The sequence below is a fragment of the Danio rerio genome, chromosome 21, assembly GCF_052040795.2.
Source record: "Danio rerio strain M-AB ecotype USA chromosome 21, GRCz13ab, whole genome shotgun sequence".
Lineage (NCBI taxonomy): Eukaryota > Metazoa > Chordata > Actinopteri > Cypriniformes > Danionidae > Danio > Danio rerio.
The window spans coordinates 21,160,648-21,179,667 of NC_141041.1; the positions used below are offsets into that span (position 1 = coordinate 21,160,648).

General features: G+C 36.0%; 1 protein-coding gene across 6 annotated transcripts in view; it reads left to right on the forward strand.

Moving 5' to 3' along the window:
• The first annotated feature begins 2,414 nt into the window (after window positions 1-2,414).
• tnksa (tankyrase, TRF1-interacting ankyrin-related ADP-ribose polymerase a) overlaps window positions 2,415-19,020 on the forward strand; it is a 174,393-nt gene continuing 157,787 nt past the window's right edge. For all 6 annotated transcript variants that reach the window (XR_015520199.2, XR_015520200.2, XR_015520201.2 and 3 more), the window contains exons 1-2: window positions 2,415-2,893; window positions 6,165-6,389. Coding sequence is in view for 3 of the 6 variants with exons in the window: in XM_087301060.2 (XP_087157186.1) it covers window positions 2,443-2,893; window positions 6,165-6,389 (676 nt within the window). In the remaining 3 variants the exon portion in view is untranslated. The remainder of the gene's footprint in view (window positions 2,894-6,164; window positions 6,390-19,020) is intronic.

Genomic DNA, 19,020 nt, shown 5'->3' on the forward strand with positions numbered 1-19,020 from the left:
GTTAGGGAAGATGAATCTGCTGTTTTGTTATGTCAATATTGGATCAGTGATGGTTGAGTTACCCAATAAGGGTCAAGGAAATGAGTAACTATGATTTTTTCTTTTTTTTTTTTTTAAAAAAGCAGATGCTTATAGACACAAGACAGACTTTGAACCATGTCTTTGGATTTGATTTTGTAGACCAAAATAGGTTGATCCTCTAAAAAAAACAAAAAATGCACATAAATATAGGCCTACAAGAATTAACAAGTATGACCATGGGCCTACAAGTTAGGTCAAGTTGGCGAATAGGACAATAATTTAATATCTAATGTTAGTAGAAAGTTACCACTCAACAATCTTTATTTGACTGCTCGTGTTTGTTTTTAATTGTTGCGCTGCCAAAAGTTAATAAAGTTTCTATTGTCTTTCAAAAATCATTTTCCTTAACAAAATATGAAACACTTTACTGATTAAAGCTTTTTGCTTATTTTAGCTCCTCTGTCCGGTCTGACCATTGATCTAAATGCATAGTCATCTCAGCAACAGCTGTTGGTCTGCTATGCATATTATGTAAGCTTAGCTACATGCACTATAGAAACAGTTACACATAGTCCAGAAGATCAGAAAACAGTATATGGGTCAGTCAACTGGTGGTTAAAAGCTCTTGAAATCTATTTCAACCTTTTATTTTCACAATAGGTTCATTATGGAAAAGTAGTTTAGATAACTAAATAAGTAAACTCTCTAGACTAAGGAAAAAATTCTCTGATAAAAACTCTCATTTGGATCCTTAATTTTCATGAGATATTTTTCTTATTCGGAAGAAATTAACCATTGTCAGTGCTGGGAATTCTTAGGACTTTGGTAAATCTCTTTGTTTGATTTAATGATAATATAAAAATATGATAATATTAATTATCCAGATTTCCAATAAAAAAAATAAATAAATACATACAAAACAATGCCAAAGGTACACAAAATATATGAAAAGCACAATAAAATTATATGAAAGTACAAAAACTCAATAGGATAAACAAAATAAAATAACAAATAAATAAAAAATGACAAATATTGCTAGGCTTGCTAATTTACAATAACTTAAGCTTTTTGTTTGTACTCTCCTTAATGGTATTTTATAGAAATATTTAGTTTTTTAAGTACCACTAAAACAAGAGGTTTCTGATTGCTAAATTTACATCGATGGATGTGAAACGTGGTATAATCAAAAGAGTAATAACATAAGCTTCATTTTCCAACTTCTTTTCATAGTTAAAAAAAAAATAACATATTCATACAGTAAAAGAAAATTTGACAGCACTTTATCATTTATAAATTTAGATATAATTTACTGACCAGTTCTTTTAGTACTAGTAGATGCATGTTCTTATTGTTATTCTTTTTGCTAAATGAAAAACAAAATGAAGCAAATAAAAAACACCAAGCTGGTCAAAAATTCTACTAGAAACTATGTTCCACATTGAAGACAGATTTTTCAGGTACTTTAGCCAGTTAATCTTCAAAGTATTTTTTTAAATAGAAAAACCTAAATATTCAAGACCTCCATTCCTATATGAGTTGACTATCACAGATTTCTTTTTAATGCACACGGTTTTCCAAAGAAAGTTTAACATTGTTTGATCAATTATCTTATTAATTTTAGAATCTGAATGAATTGTGGACGCAACATAATTAAGTCTATAGATACTCTCTGCTTTAGCCAACAAAGCAGATGTTAAACCTGTTTTGGACTTTTTTGATAATCGGATTGAAATTTTGTGAGATTTAGTGAGAATTTTTTTTTTTTAAATCGCTATTCCTAAATAGCTCGGGATATCCTTTATAAGAATATTACAGACGGATTTATCATAACAACTCTTTAAGGCAAACAATTCACACTTAGGGGCGACGTGGTGGCGCAGTATAGTGCTGTTGCCTCACAGCAAGGTTGCTGGTTTGAGCCTCTGCTGGGTCAGTTGGCGTTTCTGTGTGGAGTTTGTATGTTGTCCCTGGTTTCCCCCACAGTCCTAAGACATGATAGTGTATGAGTGTGAAAGAGTGTGTTTGCACGTTTCCCATTGATGAGTTGCAGCTACGTAAAAACATATGCTTGATAAGTTGGCGGTACATTCTGCTGTGGCGACCCCAGATTAATAAAGGGCCCGAGGCACTTAAAGAATTCTGTAATTTCGATGGCTGACTGGATTTGAGAAGCATTTTTTTAAGAAAGACTCAAGAGCGCAGTGTCATCTGCTACTTGACTTATCAGTACCCTTCCTCTTCCAATTTAAATCTCTTATAGTTCATTTGATTTAACAATATTGTTAAACATCTGTGCAACAATAAGAAAAAGATAAACTGAATCCAGTTTTCCACTTGTCTGAAAGCGGAAGTTTTACTATGACACTTCCCGGAAGTTCTCCCCGACTATATTCACTGCCAGAGGGGGATTTGTGTGCGAAAATGGCGACGTCTCGTCGCACTGCCCAGCAGCAGCAACAACAACAACAAAACTTATCCTCTCCACAAAGACCTGACTCCAGTCCCCTCTCACCTCCAGAATCGCCCACCGACACCGGCGGTTTAGCGGCTGGCGGGGAGGCAGAAAGCATCGGGGATCCGGAGCTCAGTGCTGAAATCCCCGCTGCGCTCCTCAGCACCAGCAGCAGCAGCTCCAGCTCGAGCAGCACTAGCTCATCTACCACCGGCGGGGGCAGTAGTGCGGGCTCCACTCCCGACTCCGGTAGTGCCAGTCCTGGAGGCAGCGGCTGCGGGACGAGTGGGGCTTTCAGGGAGCTGTTTGAGGCCTGCAGGAATGGGGACGTGTCTCGGGTGAAGAGACTGGTGGATTCGGTCAATGTAAACGCGAAGGACATGGCCGGGCGCAAGTCCACCCCGCTTCACTTCGCTGCAGGTAAACACAAATACTTAACGTTACGTGTTTGCAATCAATCTCGACTTGGGAAGCGGCCAGGTAGACGCTTTAGCTTTAGGTCGCTGCATAAACAAGTCGGGGGTAAAGAAAACGGGGACAGGGGCAATAAAGTGGAGTTTGGCCAAGTTATCTAATGTTAACAGGACAATAATTTAACATCTAACGTTAACGTTGGTAGAAAGTTAACCACTCCGCGATCTGTGTTTGTCCGCTCGTGTTTGTTTTCATTTGTTGCGCTGCCGAAAGTGAATAAAGTTCAACATATAGACTTGAATGAACCGCAGCACATCGAGAGGCGATCGATACAGGTAATAAACATTATATTGAAGTTACAGTTTGTTCTCGAATGTCCAAAATGAGTTTACTTTGGATCACACAATAGTTGGATAAAGTGAAACCGCACCTTCACGTGTAACTTGGCTTTTAAACATGAGTGCAGTATTTGGTGATGAAGAAGCGTTATTATTATTGTGTAACGTTACTTTTGTGAAAATAAATATTATTTGCAAGTAATTGTCACAAATATTCCACTAACAGTTGTCTGTTATTGCAGTCACTGAACCTGTAAAATAAGTGAATTCATTAGCACTTTATAAACGGGATTAATTTGTTACCATCAGCTAACGATAGTTAACACACTGAACAATATGTTACTTATTGATATAAATTATTATTCACATGTATTAGCACATTGTTTAAAGGAAAAAAAATAACAGTTATGGGCATAAGTTATTGCACTGTAACTAACAATACAAAGCAACAAAAAAAAAATCATTCATTTTTAAAGCTCATGAAAATCTTGATCTGATTATAAATAAACATATAGTTTATACATTACTATAAATCTCAGCTAGGTAAATTATTTATATATATATATATATATATATATATATATATATATATATATATATATATATATATATACACACACAAAATATGTATTGCAAAGTTACATGTGCTAATATTATATGTATATGTGATTGTTTGTAAATTCTTAACTAATGATCATGAATGGCTGGATATCTTTTTCAAAGGATAGTTCACATCCCAAAAAAAAATTGACTCAGTTTACTCTCCCTAGTGGTTAAAACATTTATGAGTTTATTTCTTCTGTTGAACTCAAGGGATATTTTGAAGAAGTCTTTATTAATGGTTACAGAATTCCAGCTTTCTTTAATATTTTTTTTTTTAGTGTGAACCATAACTATAAGACCTGCATAAAATCTGAAATACGGCTTTGCAGATTTGAGTCCATGTGCTTTTGTTTAGAGGCTATTTAAAGACAAATGGATGAGCCATTTGATATGCCCTGCCCCAACTTCCTGTTGCAGTGGGAAATGTGTCCACGCAAAGGGGAAAAGTGCTCCTGCCATGCAGTTTAATAGTGTTGTTCAGTTACACCAAGGTTGCATCTGAAATTACACATCCTTACTATATGGGAAAAACTAAAAATAGGCGAGACTCTGAAGTGTCTCTTGAGGGCATAGATGATTTGTGAAGCAAGTGGCACTGAAGCAATGCAATTGCTACTCGTAAGGCACATGATAGTGACAATTTAGGGAATGTAGCAAGCGCAAAGTAATTTGTTAGTAAAAGTAAGTAAAGGAGCACCCTGCTTTTTTGCTTATTTTACAAAAGTTGGGTTTGACTATTTTTGAGTCCATCCATCCAATCTTCGGGGCTGGTGGGAGCACTTTTAGCTTAGCTTAGCATAGATCATTGAATCAAATTAGACCATTAGCATCCCGCATGGTTGACTCTTCAGTAGTTACATTGTGTATGAAGAATCGCAGAAAACATAAAGTTGCTATTAAGCATGGGACGATAACAGTTTTCAAGGTGTACCGCGGTTTAGAAACGTCAAGGTACTGCATTTGAATTTACTTCGATAGAAAAATACAGTCTATTCTGTGTGAATGTCAGTAGTATGAATGAAGCTCGGACGTATTACAGAGGCGTTTTGTCTTTATCACATGACATTACTACTTCAGTCCCATTTATGAATTCTCTCACAGTGCATCATGGAATAGCATAGCATCCATCGGATCTCACAGGAAGTAGTAGGTCTCCGGGTAATTCCTGCATACTATCTTTTTTTTGTATTCTGTGAATTCGGATTTACTACTTGGGCCACATAATGTTTTTGGCATACTATACAGTATGGACGTTTGTGATTTCGGATACAGCCATTGTGTTCAAAGTAAAAAAAGTGAAACTATGATATTCTATCCAAGGTTATCGTACCATTAGAATCTTATTCCGGTCCATGCCTAGTTGCTATTTCCGAGGTCAATATGGCTAGCAAATATACTTTAGAATAGTCCAGTTTTGAATAGGAAAATTATTAAACTCTTAAAAAAAAACGTTTTAGCAAGATGCCAATGGCTTAGTCCGATTAAATGATATATCAGGGTGTTCGTGGAGTCTTAAAATGTCTTAAATTTCAAAATCTAAATTGCAGGCCTAAATCATTTTAAACAGGTCTTAATTTTCCATCTCAATAAATGTTTTAAGAAGTTTATTTATTAACTCTTATTTACCAACTCTATCTATTATTATGGTTTAAGTATCTTCCTTACAATAACATTTGTTTTTAATGGTTTAACTGGGCCATTAGAAAAAAAATCCTTTGTGTTTCGCCTTGTGTAAGTCTAAAATTTAATTCATAATAGTGTTAAAAAGGTCTTAAAAAAGTCTTAATTTGACTTGATGAAACCTGTAGAGACCCTGTTTTGCTAAGCTATGCTAAAAATGTTTCTGTCAGACCAGGAAATTGGTTCAATAGACTCAAAACTAGCAAATCTCAACTGTTCACTTAAATGACTTGTAAAATGAGGATATTTTCTGAAAAAGTGGAGTTCTTTTAAAAGAATATGCAAAGCTGATATGTTGTCTTTTTTAGTTGCACATGGGAATTACTCAAGAGGATAGGCATATTAAGGATTGCAAATTCTAATTAAAATTAATAAATAGTTTTTATTCTCATGTTAATCTTTATTATGTTGCTTTGCAAGAAACTGGTTGCTTTGTCTTATACTGGCAAATCAAAATAAAGCAGTTTTTTTCTGTTGAAACTGGTTGTCATATCACAACTAAAATCATAGATAAGATTCAACAGTCTATCGAGAGGACTGCTGAACAAGCATAAAATGATACTCTTGGTAAACGTGCATGACTGAAATGCATGTTGTTAACCTCGTAGAGGAAAAAAAAAAAGAAACCTTGATGTACTGGTATTGTTATTTCACAGGTTTTGGAAGGAAAGACGTTGTGGAGCATCTCCTGCAGACGGGGGCGAATGTGCATGCAAGAGACGATGGAGGCTTAATCCCGCTGCACAATGCCTGTTCATTCGGACATGCGGAGGTGGTCAGTTTGCTGCTTTGCCAGGGAGCAGATCCCAATGCCAGAGACAACTGGAATTACACTCCGCTCCACGAAGCCGCCATTAAGGGCAAAATCGACGTTTGCATTGGTAAGTCACACCTTGTGTCTCTTTTACACTAATTACCATGATGTATTGTCTAAAAAGTTGACTTGCGCGATCTCAAATGTGTTTCTAAAGTCAAGTGTTCTGGTTTATATTCAGCTGGAGGACGTGCTAGCTAACTCTGTAGATGGAGGAGATGAATGGAACATTCTCGCCTTAGTGAATTCTGAAGATGTATGACTTTCATTTTTCCTGTGTTGTGCCTGAGGAACAGTTCTCAATAAGGGTTAATCATGTGGCATTCTTCTTGATTAGCCGCGGTGACTGACGCTATTACACAGCGCTCAGTCATTAATCAGATCTTTACTGCTTGGTATTCATGAGAAATTTTTAACATGGCATCTAAGCTGTGAGGAGGGCCAATATTGAGGCGGTGTTTCAGTCCTCTGTTTCTTGCATCACAATCGGCAGATCTCCGAAGAATCACTTCCAAGTATGTTTCAAGATATTAGGCTGCGAATTTGGGTCTGAATTTGTTTCTAAAATGAAAAGAGTGTTTTCAATTTGTTCAAAAAGCAGACTAGGGCTCGTGGCTGTCTTATCCATAGTGCTTACTTGCTATATTTTTTGCATAATCCAATTAAATGGGCGAAATTTCAATTTAAGAACTTTGCGATAAGAATTATCTGCACAATCTCAAGGAGAGTTCATAGAGGCCTGAGGACATGCATGTAATTTCACATCTCTCAGTTTGACTAGATTGAAGCAGATGCTCTCTGCCTTTTATCTTTCCACTTGTTCATCAGAAAAAAAAAATTATTTAAGACCGGCTGAGTCATTCCATGTGCAAGTAGACCTCCCATTTATGCACATCAGTCTGGAGTGAAGGCTGGAAATAGAACTTCTGCCCTTGAGATGTTTCATATTCAATATTGATCTCCAAATTCTGCAAGATAAGCCTTCGAGGGAGCTCGGGGAAGTTGGTTTAAAGTGTGGATGTTTGCTGATGCAACTGGTTTGTTTTTGTTGTTGCCCATTAGTTTCATGCGTCCTAGGCAACTTCTGTTCAACGTCTTGATTGTTACTGTCCTCTCTAGTTGACGCCCTGATTATTCATAATCCTCAGGCTTGGTTGTTTGTTTGATAGAGCCAGTAACTAAAAGAAAGACCATTAGAAATGTTTCGCTTCACCAGGATGTTTGAACATGCCTTAACCAGAAGATTTGTTTAAGGTCAGACAGGATGCTAGGCTACTTTTGGCTCTGGTTATATGTACAGCTTGTTTCACACGCTTTTCGTTCAACTGTGTTGATAGTTTATTTATGTAAACATGCAGTAGATTGGTCTATGCATATCACTTGTAGTTTCTTGTCTGTTAGTGCCGGACATGTTGTAGTTACAATGTTTAAGTATAAACATTAAAGTGATAGTTCTCCCATAAATTGATAAAGTCATCATTTACTCACCTTGTACTTTAATTTACTTGCTTGTTTACTTGTTGTTACTTGTTTCAATGCTATATTAATTTATGCTATATTAGACATTTTAAAGATAGATGGAAACCTGCAACCATTGACTTCCATACTAAGAAAAACAAATACGCTGGAGGTCAGTGGTTGGTTACAGTCATTTTGATGGACTCTCTAGTTTTTGTGGCTTCAGTCATTTTTGGGGTACTCTTTAAATATATATATATATATATATATATATATATATATATATATATATATATATATATATATATATATATAGCCATGATTATATAATCATGTTTCTATTAGGAGGCAATATATATCTAATGAAAATTGTCCTATAAATTGTCTCAATAATTAATTATATACTTTTTGTCATAATTTCTTCATTAAAATTAGTATAAAATCAATTTACAATAATTGTTTTTTTCCTAGCGCACATTGTTATTTTTTTAGGCTAACAGTTAATCCATGCTGTTAATCTACTAGAAAAAATTTGTTTTAATAATCTGAAATCAAATTCTCACTGTTTGCTTCTGTGATAAGAGCAGTGGTCCTTCTCTGTTAACATCAGTTTGATATCTCCCGCCACAATATTCTTTACCACGCCCCTCTTGCTGTTAGGTTGCTGTGAGGGAATAATGTGCAAAAAGCCCCGCCCCTTACTCAAAGTTTCAGTTGGAAGTACATAGGGCTGGGCGATTTGGCAAAAAAAAAAAATCTAGGTTTTTTTTATAAAGTTTGACCGATTCACGATTTCGATTAATTTTTATTTATTTTTTTTTTTATTGTGTTACTAGTCTTCTCAAAACATTACAACAACATGACTGAAGTAACATTCTCTTTAAAAGTAACTTAAAACATCTGGTTAAGGAACATTAGCCGCGTTTCCACTATCGCGCCTAAAGCGAGCGAGCCAAGGCCAGTGGGGTTTCCACTGTCACTTCCGGGGCCTAATCGGGCCAAAGCGGGGCTTTCTTGGGGCCAGCGGCCGGCCTTTTTCGGCCCGCCGAATACCTTGGGCCAAGGAGGGCCAGCTGGGGCTTCGGGGCGGAGTGAAAGGAGAGGCGGACAGTTTTCTGATCGCACATGAGTACATGCGCCAAACAAATAAAGAAATAAGGGAAAGAAAACATCTAGCCTTATAGTCTGGGGTCTTTTTGCGTATGATCACCCTTATGTTTCCCTTTTAAATGTAAGGCTGCTGCATAAAATAATAAAGTAGTTTTAATTTATAGTGACGTTCTTTGCTGCGTCCTCCTTTATGTTTCAATAACGCATAATTATCTTTACACCATATTAAATACACATCAGACAGTAAAGGTTTTCGAAAGTTTTTGTCAAGTTTAAAATGTTTGTTTGTTTGTGCACGTTTAGATGCCTGTGTGTGTGTGAGACCGGGCAAAAGCGCTCCTTCACAGCTCTGTTATGCCGCGAGCGGCTTTTTTATTTTTTTATTTTGGAGATAATACACATATAAATACAACAGAAAGACATAAAACTTAACAAAATACGTGCCCACTTTCGTAGACTTTAAACAATATATTGTCATATCTTGATAAAATAGTCTAAGCTATATTGAAATATAATTTAAAGAAATTACAAATATCGGATATATATAAAATCACATTAAATAAATTAACCAATATAAAATAAACAAAAGCTAGCTAGAACAATGTAGGTAGCCTATATAAAATACATAAATCAAACCGTTTTAAAGCCACATATAGCCTAACTTTCATTTTACAAAGACCTGTCTGAAAAAAAAAAAGATTTTCGATATTTTTTAAAAACAATAAACACCGGAGAAGGTTTGAAATATTTATATAAAGTAAATATTTATATAAGTAAATATTTTTGAAGTATTTGGATACTATGATATTAATCAAATCGCGCAAACAGAGCATTATTTGGGTGAGTGAAAGCAGAATCTCCTATACCTTTTTTTCTGTCACTCAGTCCTGCGCAGCACTCGCTGCTTTAAACGCATATGGGGGAAAGTCCAAACACAAAATGTGTTCTATATCCTCAAACAAGTGTTTATGTTTTTATATGACGTGGTTAAATTTATAAATGAAACTTTAAATGAAGAGTTTTAGTGAATAGCTGCCGAGCGCAACAAATATGGCTATATTTTATTAGGCTACTCGCTCTTGTGCTGAAAACTTAACACGACTTCTATCAACACAAGGATGTTAAAAAATACATGCCATATCGAGTTATAAAGGAGAATTTCTGTGGCTTTATATTATGGATGTGTGCGCTCTCTGTGTTGGGTCCCTGCGTTAGTGGCGAGAGAACTCCATGCACAATGCAGTCGGTCGGCGAGTAAACAAATGTAATGAATGGAAATACACAGGTCTGTGCGTGTAGACATGTCATGTACTGCTGTACAGTAACGTGTCGTTTGTTTGTTTCGGTTGTCTTCATTTTAATGGTTTCGTTTCGTGATGATTCTAGGGTGTGCTTTATCTGCCTCATTCCCGCTGAAGTGGGCGGGTTGTGTGACGTTTGATTCGGGGACGTTCTGTGGGCGGTGTTTGCGTGACGCGCTGTGAGCTTTAGCCCGACAGTGGAAACGCGACATGATTTCAGCCTCATTTCTCAACCTCCCGGGCTATTGGCCCGCCCCGGCCCGATTAAAGCCCTGGCTCGCACTGGCCCGATAGTGGAAATGCGGCTATTGTATTTTTAATGGCCATGTCATACAATGATCGGTCAAGGTGTAAAACAAATTCACGAGTTAAATAGCCTTGCTGAAGATTTGAATAAGAAATATTTGTGTAAATATTGCAGTTGCAGGAATACAGAGGGATTTTTTTTAATGTTTTGCTGAGCCTAGGAAAGATTGGCTGTCAGCTCGGTTTTGACTTTGTCTTCTGATTAAATGACAGGTTGTAAAGCTGCTGCCTTTTTCTTAAAAAGATACAGTGGAAGAAAAAGAACTGAACATGGAAACTGTAAAGCCTAATTTAACCCAATGTGTGAAGTTGTGGACGTATAGCAGGAGCAAAAACAAGTACTAGATATGTGTCTAATATAAAATAATATATTTAATCTATTTTTCTTTTTTCCCCTTTTAAACACCGATCATTTGATGCGCTATGCTCCACTCTCTTTATTATGCTGCCTGATCTGTCTAGTTTTCAACTAGGTCCGCTAAATGACGTCATGGGGGCGGGTACTTTCAGTTTCACTGCTACATGCCCTCACCTCTGCTCGTGTTCAAACCAAAAGATCAGCGCGGTTTTTCATATGGCAGGCTTTTACGTCCTCCAAACATGTTGAGATCGAGTTTATCGACTTGATGAGGGTATGTCTTGACAATCCACACAGACGTGACTCAGACTAATGCAATAAGTAAAATCCTACATGACTTCACACTTTAACAGGCAGTTAAGCAGGTCGCACACCAGAAGCGCCGCGACACGGCACGCACATGACAGTTTAAACTATCACACATCAGACGCTCACTTTCGCATGATATTTAATATGAAACTAATCAGACGGGGCTCTGTGGCGCGGCTGAAATATGACCTGCGTCCTGAATCGTGGTGCTTCGCGGTGCGGTGCCGAGAGGTGCTTCTGGTGTGCTTCCTGCTTCATACAGAGTGAACAAAAGCACATTGGTGCCATTATAATGTATTAAATATATATATTTTTAAAAAATCGAGATTTCTCGATTTGATTCAAAATTAAATCGTCTGTAAACGTAAATTCGAATTAATCGAAAAAATCAGAAAAATAGCCCAGCCCTATAAAAGTACATTGACATGCTGAAATAAAAGTGTCAATAGCCTCTAGCTCAGGCGGACTTTAATGTCACATACTGTTTTACTGTTACTTATCAAAACTGTTGTGTATCCTTACTGTAATCAGAATGCTATAAATCAGTGGTCCTTAACCTTTGGACTGGTCAACGATTGAAAAGTTTTATTTATGGAAAAAAATGACAAAGCACTGCAATGTTTGGGTGTTCTGTGTTTGTCTGAAATAATTAGTTTGCCGAAATGTGTGTATTCCAGACAAGCTGAAGCTGATCGGTCAATTCTTGCCACAATTCTTGAAATTCATTCAACTCGGTGCGTCTGGAGAGCACAAGAAACTTTCCAAAGACGTCTGTTTCTTACTCACTTTTCAAAGTAAAAGACTTTTCAAAATAAAAGATTGCTCAGACCCAGATTATATAAGACAGAAATGATTCATGATTTATTGTGCGGCCCGGCACCAATTGATGGCCCGATGGTTGATGACCACTGCTATAAATGGTTACTAGGTAAAACTAATTAAAATTTTACAGAAATTATACATTTAAAAGGCTAATTAGGGAGGACTGCAATAATGACCAAAAAACATTATTTTTGATAGTGTAATAATGGTTGTTAATGTTAGTTAACATAATACATAAATATCATTTTTGCGTTTCAAGAAATGGCACATTGTAATCTGGCTACAAAGATGATTCATCACTGAAGATATAAATAAACCTCTCACTTTTACACTGTTTTTGCATTGTGTTGTTTATGATGTGAGGATTTACAAATGTTTGCACTCAAGACTACTTGAGTTACTGCATTCAGCTCAACACAACATGTGTGAATGGTTATAATAATAAAAAAGAGCAATAACAAGTATGATGCAACATGCAGAGTTGTAAATGTAATGCTGCAAATTGACATTTTCTATTCCGTTTTCACTTTAATTGTGACAGACATAACTAACTTGTAAAAAGAGAGAGAGAGAGATTTGTAATCTATTTGTTTTAGTTACTGTGTCACTTTCACGTGATTTTTAGAAATCACTTTAAGAAAAGACTCATTGCCAAAAATGAAAACTGTTGTTCTACTTAATATTTTTATGTGAGACCCAATTGATTGAATAGAACAACAGGCTGGCTAATTTAAGTACACTTAAAGTACATTTCAATTTAAAAGGTCATAAATAAAAACTATTTAACAACAGAAACATAAATAAATAAAAACAAACCACCTTTTGGCTCATTTTTCCCTTTTTAGGTTAATTTTTGAATGCTAAAATTATTAGCCAACACTGCTTTTCCCCCTATTAAATCTTCCTCCCTTTCACACCCAACAAGTGTTGTCACCTCTGCCCTTTGTTCATAATGAATAAATAATTAGCATCCCCTCTGCTAATTAGAATTGCCGCTGGTCTCCACTCATTAATTTCTGTGCCCATCAACACAAAACTGCAAGGGGGGGCAGTTTGAATTTAGAGGTCATACCGTCATTCCTCCCCTCTAAGATGGATGACGATAATGGTGATATTTGTGTTAATTTTCTTTTTATACCTCTTTAAATCACTCCCCCTTTTTATCATAGGAACAAGTTTTACCACTCTCTTAAGGTGCATTTTAATCAGCTCGCTTGTTCAGTGTCATAGTACTGATCAGGGAGTCAGTCATTTTAAGTGCTGTCTCAATTGCAAAATTCGTTCAGTGCACTGAAACATTCGCTCCCTGAAAACATTTGCTCCCACAATGCATTGTGAAAATCAGGGACATACTGATGGTCATGTATGTTCTCCTAACGGAAGTTCGCAAACGCATAGCATAAATCCCGTTAACCAAATCATCAAACAAAACGGCAAATGACAGATGTTTGTCTAAAAAAAAAACACTGTTATTTATTTATATTTAACATGAACAAACACACATTCTGGGTTCCACACAAGTTCTTCATGTTGTCACAAATTAAAACAAAAACAAATCAATTAAGGTACAGTTAATGTTTTATCAAATTTAAGTGGATTGAACATAAAACAATGGGGTATTTGCACACAGGCATTTAATTTCAGCCTGCCAACCTCAACGTTTCCGGTAAACTGCCTTTCCCTTTTTCCCTAAATTGCTTCCCTGCCTGATAGATATACGATATAATGTAGGTCTCAGACCAGACAAGAAGCACTGCATTAAATCCAATTTTTCCCTGACATGCCTTTAAAATCAGACAGTTTATTTTACCCCAGTATATTTAATGGAGTTTTTGCGCTCGCCTGCTGATCCTGACGCTCTAGCGATTGCACATCTTTGCATTGTCTAATCTCATTTTAAGCTTGAACAACTTAATAAATGCTTAAGTCTATTTAACTTGATGTATTGTTATTACATTAAAACATTAATGCTGTAAAAGGAACCTTATGAAATTGAAAATAGTCATATTAGGCTTTTTACTGTTTATCATTGGCTGTAAAACACTAACTGTGCATATACCGCATTAAGTTGTCTCAAAAATACTCAATAACTGTGATGTATCAGCTCATTTCAAATGAGTAATTTGAACAAGCAGCAAAATATATATTTTTGATTGTACAGCTCAATGGATTAAAACAATCTAGCAAACATTTATAATTGTTTAAAGGTTGTAAATGTTGTGGGTATATGAAACAATCCAATCATTTAGCTATAACGTACTTAGAAATCTTCATAAAATCTGCAAATATTAATTCTGCTTTAGTTTCTAAATTCCAGTTTGGACGTTGTAAGACACTTAAAGGAATATTTTTGGCTGCTTGCTCCACCTACTTATTTAAAATGAGCTGAAACAACACAATTCTTGAGTTAGTTTTTTATAATTCCTTATATTTATATATCGCTTTTCTGGGCACTCAAAGCGCTTTACACATTTTTTGGGAGGAATCTCCTCATTTACCACCAGTGTGTAGCATCCAACATCCAACAGCATGATGCAACAGCAGCCATATTCCACCAGACCTCATACCACACATCAGCTGATTGGTGGAGCGGAGACAGTGAGATGAAACCAATTTTGATATGGGGATGGTTAAGAGGCTATGATGGACAGAGGCCAGTGGGCAAATTTGGCCAGGATGCTGGGGTTAAACCCCTACTTTTTTTCGAAGGACATCCTGGGATTTTTAATGACCACGGAGAGTCCTTTGTTTATCGTCTCACCCAAAAGAGGGCGCTCACTGAGCAGTATAGAGTCCCAGTCAATATACTGGGGAGTTAGGACCTACACAGACCTGAGGTTGAACGCCCCCTGCTGGTCTCACTAACACTATCTCCAGCTGCATCCCAGCTTTTCCATGTGGTCTTTCATTCAGATACTGACTTGGTGCAGCCCAGCAATGGGTAAATCTGAGAGTTGCAGTTTTTTTGGCAAGCATAATTGTTTTATGTTCAATCAGCTTCAAATTGTAAAAACCATTAAGTTATTTTACTCAATTTGCATTTGGAGGACTTGAAGGAAATGTGTGGAAACCAAACGAATGAGAACTTCACAATCGGTATCCCAAAGTGCTGTGAACCAAGCTCATCACTGTCCTTACTGGTCCTCGAAATCATGTACACAACCTTCCGATCTAGGAAGCTAATTGAGTCCTTGAGTTATAACTATCCACTTAAATTTTCCATTGTGTTTAATTGGTATTGCCTATACACAGAGGATTAAATTAACAATCAATAAATCGATTAACATCCCCATCTTCAATCCTGAATAATGTGTGTGCAAACCAGTGCATGTTTGCGAGCCCTGCGAGTCGTTTCTTCCATTCCCATCTGGGTTTATCAAATTGCTAATGATTTCAGTTGGCACTAATGGGCATTTTCACCGTTGTCTAAGTATGGCGAGAAATTTAATGAACGGCAGCTTGCAAAGATGGCTGCGTCTGATATATGTGTGTGTATCCGAGTCTCTCTGAATGCGTTTGGAGCAGCGGGGATTTGTACATGGTTATGCATTAACCCAAGCACCCATGTTCTCTCTGAAGCTCTCAGCTAATCGGCCCTCTCAGTGTTCGGCCGTAATTACCCGACTCTGCTGATCACACTCCAACCACCAATTACAGCGCACCACACGGCCGTTGTTTATTCAGAAGGTCCTTATGACCAACAGTAGGTCTCAACACCTGTTTTAATGTGCTCAGTTCTGTGGACGTTTCAGTTGAGTTTTGAGCACATGTTTGTGCATGCTCATTCTGTATATTTTGTCTGCTTAAAAATTTTAGGTTTTGATGATGTAAATAAATAGTTTTTTTTCCCCAAACATGCTAAATAAATTTTACCACATTATCTTAATATTTTTTTCAAATACATTTTGAATTGTCCAGTTTTGTTAGGTTTTCTTTATAGACTATTTTTAAGTGAAATTAGCTAATCTTCAATAATTGTAAAACTTTTTCTACTTTATTTTTTAAAATAAAAATGTGATATATTTTATTGACCTTTAATGATAGTTTAATGACTCAAAAGTTCGCAAGCGACTACAGTGTTTTTGTGAGAGTTGCACCATCTAATTTTGTAAGTAAAAAAGTACACTTAAAAAATGTTTTTTTTTAAAAAGTAAAAATGTTTTTTTACTGTAAATTTTACAGATTTCTTTTTTACAGTAAGTATCTTCTTTTCTAGCTTATATTTAAGTGTGCTTATTTTATTTTAAAATATGGATACTTTAATGACTATAAAAACTAAGTGAAAAGAAGCTGTTATATATACACCACCAGTCAAAAGTTTTAGTTTTATTATTGTTTTTAATGTTTTTTTTAAGGGAAATTATTCAGTTTATTAAGGCGATACTTATTAAATGTAAAAAAAAAAAATGTTAAATTGTTAAATATTTACAAAAAATTTAACTGCGTTGTTGTTTTGTGTGGTTTCAAATAAAATTATTACGCCAGTTGTATACAGTTAAAGTAAGAATTATTAGCCTCCCTGAATTATTTGCCCCCCTGTTTATATTTTTTCCTGATTTCTGTTTAATAAAGAGACGATTTCTTCAACACAGTTCTAAACATAATAGTTTTAATAAATCATTTCTAATAAATGATTTATTTTATCTTTGTCATGATGACAGGAAATAATATTTTACTTGATATTATTTAAGACACTTCTATACAGCTTAAAGTGACATTTAAAGGCTTAACTAGGTTAATTAGATTAACTAGACAGGATAGGGTAATTAGACAAGTTATTGTATAATGATGGTTTGTTCTGTAGACAGTCGAGAAAAAAAATAGCTTAATGGGGCTAATAATTTTGACCTTAAAATGGTTAATAAAAAAATTGAAAACTGCTTTTATTCTTGCCGAAATAAAACAAATAAGACTTTCTCCAGAAGAAAAAAATATTATCATTATCATATTATATTATATATATTATATTTAGTTACATCGTAATTGTATTTTTTTAAATTATAGGTTGTGTTAAAAAAGTTATGCTAAATAAAAAGGGTAGGTATTACAATTATGTTTGGCTTTTGGCACAATATTTAAAATGCTGTATGTGGCTATAAGGTGTGTCCAGTGAAAATTTAGGCAGGGCAAGTAAAAATCAGAACCACTGGCCCAATCGGGCCAGTAGAAAAAATCCTTAGCGTTGAACCCTGTAGACAGTGCCCTCTAGTGGATTTTTTTCATCTGAAAAAGTAACAAAATGTACTTAAAGCAACGTATTGTACATTTCACAAAGATGTAGGCTGAGGTACGTATTTCAAATGAGCCTGGGCTGAAAAATCAGCATTGCGTCACCAATCCTCCACTATGTGTAAACATGCAAATCCCGTAGATGTTGCTCATAGGGAGTTGACCGCCTGCAGCGCGGGGTTACTGCGTTGTCCCCTCCACGCCTGTCGCCTGATGGATAGGCAAGCTGTCATAAGCACACCAGCGAATTTTAATTAGCCCATCGCCATCATGCTTCCGACACTTCCAACCCTCTGTGCCCGGCGCTCAAGTGCTTTCATGACACCGGTGTATGCAAATGTGCTCTCTGTGGGGCCTTTAGTGCATATTAATTTGACTGAGAGGGCTGATGGTAGCCCTACTTCCCTCTTCCCTTTTTTTTTTTGTCTCATCCTGTGTTTTTTTGTCGCATCAAAACCCAGAGTCTTTGCTTGACGCAGTGGTGTATTTCACACGGGTTTAATGCTTGTCAAAACGGTGTTTTTTCTGATGAGAAATGGATGACCTATGAGTCACCGGCATAGCAGTAGCATCACAATCATCCTCACGCAACACAAGATTGCTCTTCTTTTTTTAGACGCACACTTCTTTGCCTTGATTCACGAGCAAATCCAAACAAAACACTTGTTTCTTTCACAAGCTTTAAAGATTTGACATTGTGAGAGCTTTCTTGTGAAGCATATGCTTTTTATGTTCGAGTTGAACCCAACAACACGGTCAGCAGCGTTACTATTCAAATGCTTTTTCTTACTTTAGTGTTTTTGAAAGTATGCTCTTTAGGCTCTCTAATGTCGAGTTCAGATTGCACCTTTTTCAAAGCAGTCGCGTCACTGATGTTTTAATACTGCATGACTATCTGGGGTAGCATTCTGGCGGTGCTGTGCTTACCTTGTAGGATGGATCTGTAAAATAGGGTTTCACACTGCATGACTTTAAAATCGGAAGAATTGTCGACAACGTTGTCTCAAACAATTCGAGTTCATGTCTGTATACGTAGTATATTATTATAGCTACATAATGAAAAGAGGCCTTTAGTGAGGTATTAAATGAACTTATTTTGCTCACCTGGCGTTTGAAGGGAATACACAATTGCTGTCAAATGTTTTTCTCTTTCGACGCGGTTGTTATGTTGTTCAGATGACACGGGTGCTCCTGCCAAAATTACAGTAGTTTTTCTTTTATTTCTTGGGTCTAAATAGACCGAAAATAAACACTTTTAACTTCTCCCCCAACCTCCCGCTGACCTGAAGATACCCATACTAGTTGATACTGCTCTCTCATTGGCTGTAGCTAATCGCCAATGTTATTTTCCATCAGACACATTTCACATGCCATGATTTTAAATCGTCGACAGCTCCTGATATTTTGAATGCCAAATATCTCACGGATGTTGAAGACTCATTTGTGGTTCTCTCAGCTTGCGTCTTTGATCGTTTACACTGTGTGATTTGTCAGTGAGTCAAAATCGGGGCTAAAATCATGCAGTCTAAACTCGGCATAAGACTGCATTTATTTGATCAAGAATTCAGTAATATTGTATTATTGTAGAATATTGTATTTTCAAATATGACAATTTATGCAACTGCTTACTCTTTATTTAATTGCAAATTAAATATAAATATGCTATTTAAAATGTTTTATGAAATATGCATCGAAATTAAATTTGTATTTCTGTCATGGAAATAAATATTTTCAACATCATTACTACACTCAAAAAAATGATATGTTGGCGTTAATTAACTTTTTTTTGTCCACTGGTTCCACGT